The 14,835-nt window shown below is 35.4% G+C and overlaps 2 protein-coding genes across 2 annotated transcripts; both read right to left on the bottom strand.

Moving 5' to 3' along the window:
• Positions 1 to 797: 797 nt before the first annotated feature.
• LOC145792087 (uncharacterized) lies at positions 798 to 5,742 on the bottom strand. Its single transcript, XM_082872575.1, has 3 exons — positions 4,511 to 5,742; positions 2,795 to 3,768; positions 798 to 866 (listed from the first exon to the last, which is right to left on the bottom strand). The coding sequence occupies exons 1-3, from the start codon at positions 5,598 to 5,600 to the stop codon at positions 798 to 800; spliced, it is 2,133 nt and encodes a 710-aa protein (XP_082728701.1). The 5' UTR covers positions 5,601 to 5,742.
• Positions 5,743 to 8,373: 2,631 nt separating this feature from the next.
• LOC114323617 (receptor protein kinase-like protein ZAR1) lies at positions 8,374 to 13,016 on the bottom strand. Its single transcript, XM_082871459.1, has 2 exons — positions 11,213 to 13,016; positions 8,374 to 9,363 (listed from the first exon to the last, which is right to left on the bottom strand). Exons 1-2 carry the CDS (start codon positions 12,765 to 12,767, stop codon positions 8,723 to 8,725), a joined length of 2,196 nt encoding a protein of 731 aa, XP_082727585.1. The 5' UTR covers positions 12,768 to 13,016; the 3' UTR covers positions 8,374 to 8,722.
• Positions 13,017 to 14,835: the final 1,819 nt, after the last annotated feature.

Raw genomic sequence — 14,835 nt, 5'->3', positions numbered from 1 at the left:
CAAAATATTGAATTAAATAAATTTACATATTGAAATATCATCTGTTGCTTCAGAGAAATTTCACTTTTCCTAATATTTTCACTGCCTACAGTCAAAAAAGATCCAACCTCAATGATAAAAAATTTAAAGGCAAAAGAAAGGAAGGAAAAACAGCATGATCCAGAATTCCAATATTCGAAAGTTGCGAAAGTGACTAGAGCTTCAAAACAAGCTGCAAAACAAGTTGAGCAAAGCACGAAGGACAAAGAAGTGCTTGATGCTGATGCATACGTCTTGCCTCAACCTATAAACATCACAAAATCTTGGGTCTTTCCACAAACTCTTCCCATTTCAAGATTGATAAAAGATCATATAAAAGACATCTTGCAGCACATATCAAATGTGTTTGGGCTTGAGTAAGTACAACAAACAAAATAGAACATAACAAACAAAAAATTACAAACTTATGTTGCATTAACAACAATTCAATCCCTTCTTTGTCATCTTGTAGAGCTTTAATTTGGACAAGTGAGTTGAATATCATTACCTTTGAAGACATTGGAAACCTCATAAAGCAAAAAGAAATTGCCAACAATGTAAGTCTTTCCCTTTCATCAACATTTCTCTGCAATGTTCCATCAGCCTTTATAAAACAATATTACAATTATAAATCATATTTTTCAGGTCATTGATGGCTATGGAGAGATCCTTTTGGCTGACCAAATCATAGAGAAACAACAACCAACCTCATTTTTTTTCACATCCATGTGCTTAGTATGTTACTACTATTTTATTTGATTTTCTCTGGAATTTACTTTCTACTTTCTCTTCTTAATATACTTCTTGAAGTCAGTTGTGTCACTAACAAAACCATTTTTTGATTTTCTCTGAGCACAGAATTTCATCAACATGACAGAAAATCAAAGTTTTCGAGTGTCCTTATTTGACAAGCATATTGAAACAGCATGGAGGAACTATAGGTTCCTCCATTTCCCAATAAATACTGGAGGTAATGAGAAGTCCACACATGGAAATCACTGGACCTTGCTTGTGCTGGACAAACAAGACAATTTATGGAAGTTCTACAACTCACTGAGGCCAAGGAGGGATGATGCAGAAGACAAATATGTCAAAGATGCAAAACAATTGGTAACGAGTGCAAATTTCTCTGATCCATCATCATTTTTATGTGATGATAATTTTCATAGAATCCCATTGACTTGTCTGTAAATTTCTCTGTTATATAAAAATTATTTTTTTGCAGCAAGATTACGTGGAGAATTTTTTGAAAGCTTGTCTTGAAAGAGACGCTCAACCACAACCCTCTTTCAAATTAATTAACTCACAAAACACAAGTTATGACTTTGAGTATGTCAACAATGCTCCACAACAAAAAAGCAATTCGTAAGTTTCATACATCTATAAATAAGATAATTTCAGTTGCATGTTTCTTAAAACTAACCATACCTATAATTTGTATGCAGTCTGGATTGTGGCCTCTTTGTCTGCTATATAATGAAAAAATATAGCAAGCATGAACCTATCAGCTCCAAATTGTCCACACAAGAGATAAGGTTGATGAGGGCAGAACTCATAGAGAGATTTGTGACCGAAGTTGGCCAGTCATGGACTGAACCAATTGAAATACCCCCAGAAGAACCACAAATGTAATAGTGAAACTAGTGAAAGGAAGACAATGTACATATCCACACAGAGAAAATTGTCTCACATATATGTATATATCCTTTCTTGTTGATACATTGAAGGAATGATGATCCTTGACGTATATGTATATATCCTTTCTTGACTAATCTAAATCTCATTTTTTTTTTTATTTTATTTCGACTAATGTAAATTTCAACAATTGTCTGCCAGAGAAAATTGTCTGCCAGAGAAAATTCTCTGCAGAAATTTCTCTGGTATAAACTACTAGAAATTCACAGAGAAATTTAACTTGTATCGTCCCAAGGGGATGCCTATATGATCATGTAATCTGTAAAACTTTGTGTTGGTACAAAACAATCATCAAACTCAACAAAACACAAAGCACACAGTAATTTTATCTGCCACTGAAAAATTTCATTGCATGAATTTCAAATTTCAGAACACAATGCCCATATAGTTTTCTCTGATGGTGAAAAATTTCTCTGGCTTTGACACAAATTTCTGAGTTCAAGTGAGTCCAGAGAAATTCTTCCCTGGTCCAGAGAAATTCTCAACTCAGAGAAATTCTCAACTCAGAGAAATTCCAAAAGAGCTTGATTTTGTTTCTTGGTTGTACAATAATTTTTTGAATGCTCTGTCTGCTGTGCACATTTCTTGAAATGACTAATATGAAGCTACCAGAAATTTACAGATAAATTTAACTCATATCTCACCAAAGAAGGTGCCTATATGATCATTCAATCTCTAATGCACTGTGTTAGTACAAAACAATTATCAAATTGAAAAAACACAATCCACACAGTACTTTAGTCTGCCATTGTCAAATTTATGTGGATGAATATGAATCTACAAAACACAACACACAGAATTTTCTCTGGATGAATTTGACAGGTACTACAAACCCACTGCCTATAGTATATATCAACAAACACACTTTAACTGATATTGAAGAATTTCTCTGGATGAATTTGATTGATATTATTATATACACTGTCCAAAAAATAAATTTCACAAAACAAAATACACAAAGTAATCATCAAATGTATTATTCCATCAATAAAATGTATAATCCTCAACTATTTAACAAAGGTTCCTTGCATGTCCTCTTATTATGGTGACCAATACTCTCACAACGACTACACTTAATCACCCTTCTAAACTCTCCAGTAGAAGCAATTCTGTTCTTCTTCGGCCTCCCAGCAGGTCTCTTGCTCAATGGAGGTAAAATCATAGCATCTTCAATGCTACACACAGGTTTTTCAACAGTTGGAATTGGGCCAATCGAAAAGGAGTATGCTTGACGATACATATCAGCATGAAAAGATGGTTCAACAAATGAATTCAAATTCTTTCCACTCCTAAAAATTGCAGCAACAGCATGTTGACATGGATACCCATTTATTTCCCATTTTCGACATGAATAAGTTCTCAACCCAAGATCAACCATAACCGAAGGAAAACAATGCACTTCAAAGACATTATCAGATGATAAACTCACATTCCATGTCCTCCCGTCCAAAAAAGACTTCTCCAACACACTATCCATACGAGGACACAAAATTTTATTCCATTTACTAGAGAGCAGCCTCCTATCAGACCTCATATTCATGATTTGCAACCGTATCATGTCCACCAAATTTGTTATTGGCAAGTGCCGAGCTTCTCGTATCCATGAATTGAATGACTCAGCAACATTTGAATACATCTCACCATAACGTTTCCCTGCAAAATATGCATCACTCCAATTTTCATATGGTAAACTTCTCAAGAAAACACTCACAATGTCTCCTCTCTCACTTTTTAACTCATTTAACTTGAAATGAAATGATGCCTTTGTTGGAGCATATGCACATTCTGAAAACTTGGACACAATCGTCTCCCTAACCAAATTTGTGTTTCCACATGACAACTTATCCCTCAAATTTCTCTTTAGATGTTCCAGACAAAATCCATGAAAGCAGTTAGGGAAAAACCTAGCAATTCCCTCAACAATTTCACAATGTCGATCTGATATGAAACTTATCACCCTTTCTGATCCTAATACTCCATATAAATGTTCAAGAAACCAACACCAATTGTCTTTATTCTCAGCATCAACAACAGCAAAAGCTACAGGAAAAAAACCTACAAAACAAATAGGAACAAGCATATTAGGTACACACATGCAGAGAAAAATAGAACAATAAACAACCAGAGAAGTTTGACACTGCCAACATCCAGAGAAAATTCACACATTGGCAACATCCAGAGAAAATTGAATAAGTGACCAGCTACAGAGAAAATTCACACAATCATAATATACAGAGAAAATTCACTTAGTGACCACCTACAAAACAACAGAGAAAAATAGAACAATAAAACAACTAGAGAAGTTTGACACTGCCAACATCCAGAGAAAATTCACACATTGGCAACATCCAGAGAAAATTGAATAAGTGACCAGCTACAGAGAAAATTCACACAATCATAATATACAGAGAAAATTCACTTAGTGACCACCTACAAAACAACAGAGAAAAATAGAACAATAAAACAACCAGAGAAGTTTGACACTGCCAACATCCAGAGAAAATTCACACATTGGCAACATCCAGAGAAAATTGACTTAGTGACCAGCTACAGAGAAAATTCACACAATCATAATATACAGAGAAAATTCACTTAGTGACCACCTACAGATACAATTCACACAATGACAACATCCAGAGAAAATTCATACACTGACAAAAATCCATTGAAAATTCTCAGTGGCCACAACAATAGAAAATCCACAGTGGCCAAAACCAGAGAAAATTCACATTCACTCAATTCCTACATGTATAGAAAATTCACATACTTACATAAAAATAGATATATTTACAATTACCTTCATTCCCATCTTTCCCCGTTGCAGCAAGCATAACTCCTTTGTATCGTCCTTTCAAAAATGTTCCATCAAGAAAAAGCAATGACCGACAATATTTGAAACCAGCAATGCATGCATGAAAAGCCACAAACACTCTTTTGAAACGCTTGTTATCTTCAAAATCTAACTCAAAACGACTCCCTGGATTGTTCTTCAATGCCTCATCAAAATACCACCGTAATTGATCAAATGACAAACAAGAATCCCCATATGTACTACATTTTGCTTTTTCAACACTCAACCAACCACAGTTATAACTAATTGAGACCCCATACTTGTCTTTCATTTCTTTCACAACATCCACTGGACGAGTTAAAGGTTTTGCACTTACCTCTTCAAGTATCAGCCCAGAAACCAAGCTGGAAGTCATCCTCGAATGTTTACTCGTACGAACCGCCACACCACACGTATGTTCATTGTTCAAAGTCCTTATGTAGAAGAACCCATTTGTTTTTTCAACAGAAGCATGTACACGCCACATACATCCCCTTGATTCCTTATATGCACATTCTGCCGTAACCCTCAGCTTGTCATTTTTAACATACGTAAACTGAAAACCAACCTCAATAGCATACTTGCATAAAAAAGTATGGAACTCAACCACACCACCCTCAAACTTTTGTCCAACACTCGTAATATTATTCCGCCAACTAGCCGACAATAACACCTTTTTTTGGTGAGAACAAAACTTAGAGAGTGAATTCCTTTCAACATCCACCAGCCTATCACACTCACCATCCACAACATCTACCCAATTAGACCCCACTTCATCCTCTTCATCAGAAGTACTACATCTACTAACTGAAACATCAACTATATCAACACCGCGTGCACAAACAACCCTCAACATATTCAGAAAATCAATATTATTTCGAACCATACAATTCGGATGGCCCAAAATAGAATATGAAATACACATAGTCTCAGGTTTCAAATTCTCCCATGTTTTACACAAAATGCCAACCAATTCCTCAAAATTCAATTCGCATGAAACATTAATGACAATAGTATCATTCCCATATTTGCACAGCAACAACACTGCACTGTCCATTGAAACTGAAACAAAAAACAACAAAAAAAAATCACAGAAACACTTCACAAGAACAACATAAATGTCCAGAGAAATTTCTAAAAATTATAATTTTCTCTGAACTTAAAATAAAACTCCAAAGACATCTACAAACTGATATTCACCTTCAAGATGATAAAAAACAAAATCACAGAAACTTAATGAATCACAGAGAAATTTACTGCTAACAATTAAACACAATTATAGAAAAAAAATCACATAGAATACAAGTCCAGAGAAATACTTTTCTCTGAACTACAAACTGAAAGTGAGTAACAAACTTACAATTTTCTCTGAACTACAAATACAAGTATAGAGAAATTTATGAACTTACATTCACTTTCTCATATTCTATCTCCATTACAAACTTCTAATAATATGTCCATATGCACTTATAATTTCCTCTGGACTACACAAACAATAGTGCAGAAAATGAAATTTCTATGGTTTGAAAAAACATAGAACACAACTATAATTCATCAGCATGTTGATAAAAAACAGAGCACCAAAAATGAACTCTAAACATCAAAATCACCTACACTGTCAACACTATCTGAAATTGATCAAAAAACAAAGAATGAAAAATTAATTCCAAAAATAAAAATCAACTCTATCAAGCTGGCCTCTCTCTAAACAAAAATCAAAATCCATTTGGAATCTAAATCGAAAACAAACCTAATTCAACTCAACTCAAAAACCTACGCGATCAACACACTGTCAACATTCTTTCAAATTGATTAAAAAACAAATAATAAAAAATTAATTCCAAAAATAAAAATCAACTCTATCAAGCTGGCCTCTCTCTACACAAAAATTCAAAACAAATATCAAAATGCATGTGCTATCTCCATCGAAAACAAACCTGATTCAACTCCACTGAAAATCTACGCGATCAATACACTATCACACCACTGAAATCTCCGACGAAATCTCCAACAAAATCTACACGATCGTAGCAATCTTTCTCGTCAACTCCATTGAAATCTCCGACGAAATCTCCACCATAAAATCTCCACTGAAATCTCCGACGAAAACTCCGACAAAATCTCCACTTCAAATTCGGTTTCCAAAATGTATCAGTTAAGTCAACCATATAATATTCAAACAAATTTATGTTATAAAGGAAGGGTAATTTAGGTACTTTATAACCTAAAATAAATTTGAGGGACCTTAGCCATCAAAACATATTATAAAGGACCTCTCCTCATATCAAAAGTAGAGGAGGGACCTTAGGCCAATTTTCCCTTTTTTTAATGAGTAAAGTCTAAATTCTTTCAATTTAACTGCTGTCAAAAAAAAAAAAAAAAAATTGTTACGACTTTTTATAAAATAAATAAAAAAGTTTGTTGAAAAATGTTTATCAAATTCCCCATCTTAGCATAGGAAAAATATTTGTTATAACATGTAGCATTGTCAACTATGGATTGAAGGGGTGCGGACAGGACGGTTGCACACTCAAAATTTTTAAAAATTATATATATTATATTAGTAATTAGTAAAATAATTTTAAATTTGAATATTTCGTGCTTTCAAAATTTTAGTAATTTGTACCCTCCAAATTATTTACATTACAAAATTTTAAAAATATTTTATGAATTGAGTTTTATCAAATATTAATATGTTCTATTTGTTATCTGTATTATTTATTATATTTCTATATTGTTTAAAGTTATTTGTATTCTTTTATTTATTACTATTCTTATTTTATGTTTATATATCATTTATGTTTTTTTTATTCTTTTATAAATCACATTTTAATTTGTTTATGCATCTTATTTCATTCTCTACGGATAGGAATATTCTCTAGAAATAAAAATATTATCTACTCTAACATGACATTCTTAAAATAAGTTAATAAAATTTAATACCGCTTATTGAAATGGATTATCATTAAACTCATAAAAACATACATTTTCTATTATATATATATTTTTTTCAAAACTAAATTGCATAATAAGATGGAAGATAATTTTGTAACAAATTACTAAATCATATTTATTGAGAAAGATATTAATTAAGGTTTGATGTCGAGTTTATCATAAATGTTTAATAATAGTTAATATTTTTTTAAGTTAATGTAGATAAAAAATATGTCCAATTATATATTTTGTTCTCAATTATGTTGACAGAGAATGTCCAATTAATAGTAATATTATTCATTTTTTTTGTACTGGTATAAATCAAAATTTAAAATTTTATAATAATTTTTTTTGATAAAAACTTACATGAATTTTTACCTCCTCAAAGCTCAAATCCTAAATATGTTCCTGAGCATTGCCATACATGGCAACAAATAATCGTTCCTTGCCATACTCCTGTTTTGGTCTAAGCTTATTCAAGGTTCATTTGGGACAAATAGAAGCAAAATAAAAATTTAAGCTCAAATGTTTATTTTTATTTTCTTGAGCTATATATGTTTGAATTGGGACTCCTCTCCAATATTTATATATGTTTAGGAAGAGAAAAAGAAAATGAAAATATAGGGAAAACATATTTGGCTGTGTTAGAAAAATGAAAAGATATTTATTTAACAAAATTGCATTTTTTAATTGTTACTAAAAAAATTAATATATATATATATATATATATATATGAGAAGCGATGATGCTTTTATTATATACCTATTTTATTAATGTAATTTCGCCATGCTGCTTGTACTATATTAACATCAATAAAAGTTTTATTTTACCAATAAAAATAAAAAATAATTGAGTGACATTAGGGACATGAACTTCATGAAGCATAACAGAAATAATTGCAAGTTGCCAAAACAGCCCTTGAGATATGTGCTCATAAAAATTGCAAGGGAATCAAAATGGTAAGGGTACATTTTATTACAAACACATACAGAATGAATTGGGTGGTACTAGTACTATAAATTACAAAAGCAACTATAGCTTCCCCTCTATGACCAATGTATAACAAAATGCTTTCAAAAATTTCCCAAAACATCAAAAAAATTCTCTGTACCTTGTTTGGCAGACATTGAGACTTCAACAAGTTCTTGAGGGTCTAAAAAAGGGACTAAGATTTGCTAGCACCCAAGTGCAAAATCAAGAACATTGCGATTTCTTGAGGGTAACATTGGTTGTTAGAAACCAAATTCATGTTCCAATCCTTTCAATATTTTCTGAGACAGTTTTCATCCTAGGCCGAACCTCAGGGTCTCCCTCGGTGCAAGCGAGGGCTATATGAAACACGGCCAGTACTTCCTTCTTGGCATGCACTTCTTGAAGCAACATCGGATCAACCATATCTGAAAGTGGGTTTTCTTCTTCGAATCCCTTCCTTACCCACTTTACTAGATCCGGGACTTCTGTGGAAGTTGATGTGGTTGGGGAGGAGAGCTCCGGGAACTTTCCTGTTAGCAATTCAAGCAAGACAACTCCAAATGAATACACATCCCATTTTTGGGTAGGTCGGTTGGCACTAACTCGAGCCTCCGGTGCTCGGTAGTTGTTTGCCCGTTCTGGTTGGGTTGACTTTTGATAGGGAAGGGCTCCACCAATGAAGCCACCAGAGGAGGAAGGGTTGTTTCCCGTGATGTTAATTAGGCGGTTGAGGCCAAAATCGGAGATGTAGGGTTGGAATTCATCGTCTAAGAGAATGTTGGATGGTTTGACGTCTCCATGGACAAATTTCCTCGGACTACATTCATGGAGGAAGGCCAAACCCCGTGCCATTCCCTTTGCAATCTTCAGCCTGGTTGACCATGAGAGGCTGGATGGTAGCTGACCAGTTTTCCCTGTAAAAAAACATATATTAACTTGCAACACAACGAGACAAAAGGAAAACCAGGAAAAAAAAATATTGGGGAAAATATTTTCTTTGTTTCGGAAGATCATTTTCAAACATATCAGGTGATGGTTCAATTATATAATTTTAAAAATGAATTGGAATTAAGCAAGTTCAATTTAAAATTAAATTTGAACCTGTGACTCCCATTATGCAATGAAAAATGCAGCCACCAAAATTAGTTTTAATGTAAATGTAAATCCACAAGAAAAGGTGATATGAAGATGAAAAGGTCTCACAGTGCATTCTTAGTACTGTGAAAACTGTAATAGCCAGTATGACCGATAATGATTCACATATGCAACGACAGACTTCAGAACTGATTCCCCTTTGTTGTGAATCAACCCACACTCGGGCTTTCAAATTGTTTATAAACTACCATCTCCCCAACAATCCATACGGGTAAACAGCCTAATGCATTGCAGAGAGAAAGAGACTAATGGTTAACCTTAAGTAATAAATTCTAGCCCTTCTAGAGTTCATAAAAAATAAAAATAAAATAAAAGAAGAAGAAGAAGAAGAAGAAGAAGAAGAAAAAGAACATGGCCAGTAAAAGCTCACAATAAACTTTCAAAATATTCACAAGAAGAATCCCATAGGATCTTGATACTAACAGGGGCCCGACCCCATTTGTCCATTTTGAACCAACATTATTGGAGGATCACTTGACAGAGACATGCCATGTGGAACACTGGCATTTATTAAGTAATGGCTTGCTTACCGTCGCAACTCTCAAAATGCTTAAGCCCCAAAATACTGTTTCTCTATTACCTATCCCATTGCTTGATCGGGTAATGCTAGGCCATGGTTTGGCACCGACCAGTCAGTGGTCCAGTGCACAAGAACAACCATGCCAAGCCACCTAACTAATATAGTGACCTCAGAAAACACCAAAAAAAATGAATCTTCCTCATATCTGATCAGCTATAAATTCAAGTATTGTCATCTCTTTTATTGAATGCTTCATAGTGTCCTATAATTTCAGTTAAAGAATGCTCCACAATTAAAATTTTAAAATTAAATAAACTACCATTTGAATTGACATCGAAGGCCTAACAATCTCAAAGTACACTCTATTTAAGCTAGATGCTTCAAAATGGATTTTTGATGGACAAAGTCTACTGCTCCTAGGATAAGAAAGTTATCAGCTTCTCATTGATCCCATAAGTAGATAATTAATACTTAATAGCCCACTTGTTCATCGAGGCACCTCCATCCTCCATATTTTTATCAAATAATGTCCCCTTAATAACTACTTTATTGGAATTCTCTCCAAATCCCAAGGACTCAGAAATAGAGCAAAACTAAAACCAACCCCCTAGTCCCAAAATTATCACTAGTTGGCCATGTGAGAAATCAATAAGTCAAATCATCACTGCAGATCATGTGGCCATTAGCTAAAATTTAAACTTAAACAAATCCTAACCGGCCCAAATTGCCCTCCAAATTTTTACTGTCTCTATTCCCTCTGACAACCCAACACTAATCTACTTAACAAAAAAAAAAAAAAAAATACCACACGTTAATTCTTCACACTTGCAAAGCAGAGGTTATAATAATACAAAGGATTGAAACCTTACCAAACATTACCCAAGACCCAATAAGCCACTAAAGTTGAATTCACAAATAGCAACTTTAACAAGACGAATAAACCTAAAAGTAACAATATACAAATACAAAAAGGACACATAATCTTCCATCCAAATTCACAGTCTCTGTAATGAGATTTCTATCACGCCATGGTGAGTGAACGCATTGAAAGCATAGAGAAATTTGAAAACAGAAGGAAAGGACCTTACCGCGGAGAACTGAAGCCAAGTTGCCATTAGAGATGAAATCACTAATAAGAAGCTTCTCATCAGGAGCCCAATAGTAGCCTCTCAACCTCACAATATTCGGATGCTTTACCCTTCCGATCGCTTGAATCTCTGCCACAAACTCCTTGTACCTCTGCTCACCGCCTTCCCCCAACCTCCTCACTGCTACCGGCGCCCCATTCCCAAGCACAACTTTATACACAATTCCCAACCCACTCTTTCCCAACACATAAGCCGAAGCTCTCAAAAGCTCATCAAGCTCAAAATTAAACCCTTTATCAATAGCCACAAGATCACCCTCACCACCAGCACCACTGCCACTAACACCACTACCGCCGCCGCCGCCGCCGCCACCACCACCACCACCGCCTTTCTCTGAGTCGACTTCTGAGTCATTACTCGGAAACCCACTCACACAAGGGCAAACACAGAACCTTGATTGTTCATTTCCACCAAATTTTCCTTTTCCAGTACAGCTACAACTGTGAGAATCTTTCTTCCTCCAATACAAATAAACAATTACTAGCCCAATAAATGCCACTCCAATTGCATCAGCCAATGAAATCAATATAATCAAACCCGGCTTTAGCCCTTTTGGGGGTTCGTTCTCGTTGTTGTTGTATGATTCCGGCGGGGAATTCTGAGTTCCCGGCGAGGTTTCCGAGCTGTTCTTGCAAGGGGTTTTCAAAGGAAATCCACAGAGAAATGGATTGCTGAGAAAAGCCGTCGGACCCTGGTTCTCAAACGAACCGGTCTGAGGAATTTCGCCGCTGAAATTGTTGTTTCGAAGATCGAAACTAACAGTCATTGGCAAATCCCCCATAGATTTAGGAATTTGCCCAGAGAAATGGTTGAAAGAGAGGTTCAGAGTTCCAGATAAAGATTTCAACTCACCTATATCTTCCGAAATCGATCCGCTAAAATTGTTAGACGAGAGATCGAGCTGAACCAAATTCGCCATCTCCGGCCAAATCCCCGCCGGAATTGCGCCGGAAAACTTGTTCCGAGCCAAAATCAAGTGCTGTAGTTCCCGGCAATTGCGTAGATCTTTCGGAATCGGTCCGGAGATCGAGTTGTTAGAAAGATCGAGGTTTTGAAGTCTCGGGAGATTACAGAGAGAAGGAGGGAGAGAACCGGAGAGATTGTTACCGTAGAGAAACAGACTGTGGAGTGAGGAAGCATTGAAGAGTTGATCAGGGATCGAACCGTAGAAGTTGTTGCCGTGGAGGTTGAGTCGCCGGAGATAGACTAGGGTTCCGAGCTCCGAGGGAATATAGCCCCGGAGATTCTTGGCGGCGAGGGAGATTCCGACGACACGGGGATCGGAGAATCCAGAGATATTCGTGCAGGAGATTCCGGTCCACCGGCAGGGGGTGGTGTCGTTTTCGTTCCAGTCGGAGAATGCGCCGGCGCCTCCGTGATCGACGGCTGATTTTAGGGAGAGGAGAGAGAGGCCGTCGGAGGAGAGAGAGTGTGTGAAGTTGAGATTTTGGATGTAAATGAAAAAACATAATAAGAGTAGAGAGAGTTGAGACATTTGGAGAAAACGGAGCAGAGCTGAGCTGAGAGACAAGGTGGTGGTGGTGGTGGTGGTGGTGGTGGTGGAGGAGTGGTGGTTGGTGGTGGTGGATATTATGAGGGTAGGGGGGGAGTTGGGGTTTGGGTTGGGGGGTTATTTATGAGAAAGAGATGGTGGTATTTGATTGAGAGGGTCCTACCTCCCGCCAAAAAGAAACGATTTCCCTAACGGAAGGGGTACCAGTACTAGTAGTAGAAAAGCAAATACTCTTTTGGTGACAAACATCCTTAATTTACTTGTCTCATTATTTATTATTATTATTAGGAATTCATTTTCTCCCATTTCAAAATTTAAATTAGAAGGCACTGTTTTGACTACAAGTTTCATTTTAATTATTTAAATAATATATTTTGTCAAATATTTCATATATTTTATCCAACCACACAATAGTCTCTCATTTAGATTTTACATTAGAGAGAATTTTTCTCCTATTATTATTTGGTAAATTATATTAATTTTGTAAGAGATTTAGAAAAAAATGTAATGAATCCTATATTGAACTTTTTAATATTTTAAATCACATAACATCTAATCTTATTTTCATTACTAATTTATTACTCGTATGAATGGAAACATTATATTTTTATATCTTTTACATTGAAATATATATTTTATCTTATTTATTTTTTTATTTACACATCATTTCTATTAGTTTTAGTCTTTTTAATTTTGTTGAAAAATATGTCAATGTAATTATTTTAAAGTTTATAAAATTTATTGTATTTATTTAAAATTTTAGAAGTGATTAATATAATTTACCCAAAACATTTTTCTTCCATCGCTTTTACTTCATAAAATTCGCTTTTAGGGTTAGTTTAGCAACTAGAACCAAAGAGTTTGACTCTCCCCTTTCTCTTTTGATTTGAGGTACCAAAATAAAATAAAAAAATTTGAAGGGTGTGTTTGATGTTCATGGGGTCTTCTTCATCTGGAACAAAATTTTATTTAGGGAAAATCGGTCTAAGGTCCCTATCCACTTTTTAGTAATGGATTAGGTCCACAATATATTCTTTTGTAGTCTAAGGTCCCTCACCCCCATACCCAACAAATTAGACACAGGTGATAGAATTAAGCTTGAAGACAATGAGACGATCGTGCTCCACAGTGTGAAACCGGCAACGATCCTCAACATCGACCAAGAGTTCGCCTTCTTCGGAGGAGTGGACACTCCGCCCGCTTCAGCGTCGACGTCCGCCTCTGGTTCGCGATCTCCGACAATGAGGCAACGGTCTGGACTCTGCTTTGGCCGCTCGAGCTCTCCGTCAACAGAGACCAAGGTCCATAACTATTGCTGCTTGCTGCCATGGAAGTTGTGTGTGTGTTTCTTGGTTTTTTTTATCTCTTGAGACAAAATCAACGCTCCAGCCACAATCTCTCAACACGGTCTGGACTCTGCAATAGCTTGCTGCCATGGAAGTTGTGCGCGTGTATAACAGAATCAACGCTCCAGCCACAATCTCTCAACACGCAGACACCAGATGCTCAAGTTCGTTCCTGATTCCTGTAAAATTCAGAATTTGAGGGGTATTATTAGTGGCTGTTCAACATTGGGATACAATTACCTTTTGAGAAGAAAAAAAACAAGCAGCTGCTGTTGGCACACCTCCACGCACGCAATATTTTAGGAAAGGAATTGAAGAAATTGATCACTAGAGAGGAATTTTGACAGTATGGCAATTAAGAAACATTTTTTAACATAACAGATTATCTGGTTAAAATGTTTTGTCAGTTTATCAAAATTTTTCCCCAATGAAAGGAATTGTCATATTGTGATGTGAAACTATCAATCAATCTATTTCTCAATTAAAATCATCTATAGTATTTAGATGATCATTTTAACCATTTTGTTTCTGGTTTTGTCCATTTTGTGTATTTCTTGTTTTGTCCATTTTGTTTTATTACAGAAATTCTGGGTTTAAACTAAAATTTCCATGGGTTGATTTTGAAATTTCTCTGGAGAGGTAATGTTGTGGAAATGTAGAGAAATTTCTCTGGAGAGTGGAACATATATGGAAGGCCAGAGAAA

Source organism: Camellia sinensis, chromosome 5 (genome assembly GCF_055761805.1).
Source record: "Camellia sinensis isolate YWXY chromosome 5, ASM5576180v1, whole genome shotgun sequence".
In the NCBI taxonomy this organism is placed as follows: domain Eukaryota; kingdom Viridiplantae; phylum Streptophyta; class Magnoliopsida; order Ericales; family Theaceae; genus Camellia; species Camellia sinensis.
The sequence above is the reverse complement of the archived record's forward strand: the minus strand, read 5'-3'. Positions and strand labels throughout refer to the sequence as shown.

Coding starts and splice junctions, on each gene's coding strand:
- LOC145792087 (XM_082872575.1), bottom strand. CDS start 5,600: ATGGACAGTGCAGTGTTGTTGCTGTGCAAATATGGGAATGATACTATT. Junction 3,769..4,510: donor GGGGAAAGATGGGAATGAAG/GTAATTGTAAAT, acceptor TTTGTTTTGTAG/GTTTTTTTCCTGTAGCTTTT. Junction 867..2,794: donor CTACTGGAGAGTTTAGAAGG/GTGATTAAGTGT, acceptor TTCTGTGCTCAG/AGAAAATCAAAAAATGGTTT.
- LOC114323617 (XM_082871459.1), bottom strand. CDS start 12,767: ATGTCTCAACTCTCTCTACTCTTATTATGTTTTTTCATTTACATCCAA. Junction 9,364..11,212: donor CTTGGCTTCAGTTCTCCGCG/GTAAGGTCCTTT, acceptor GTTTTTTTACAG/GGAAAACTGGTCAGCTACCA.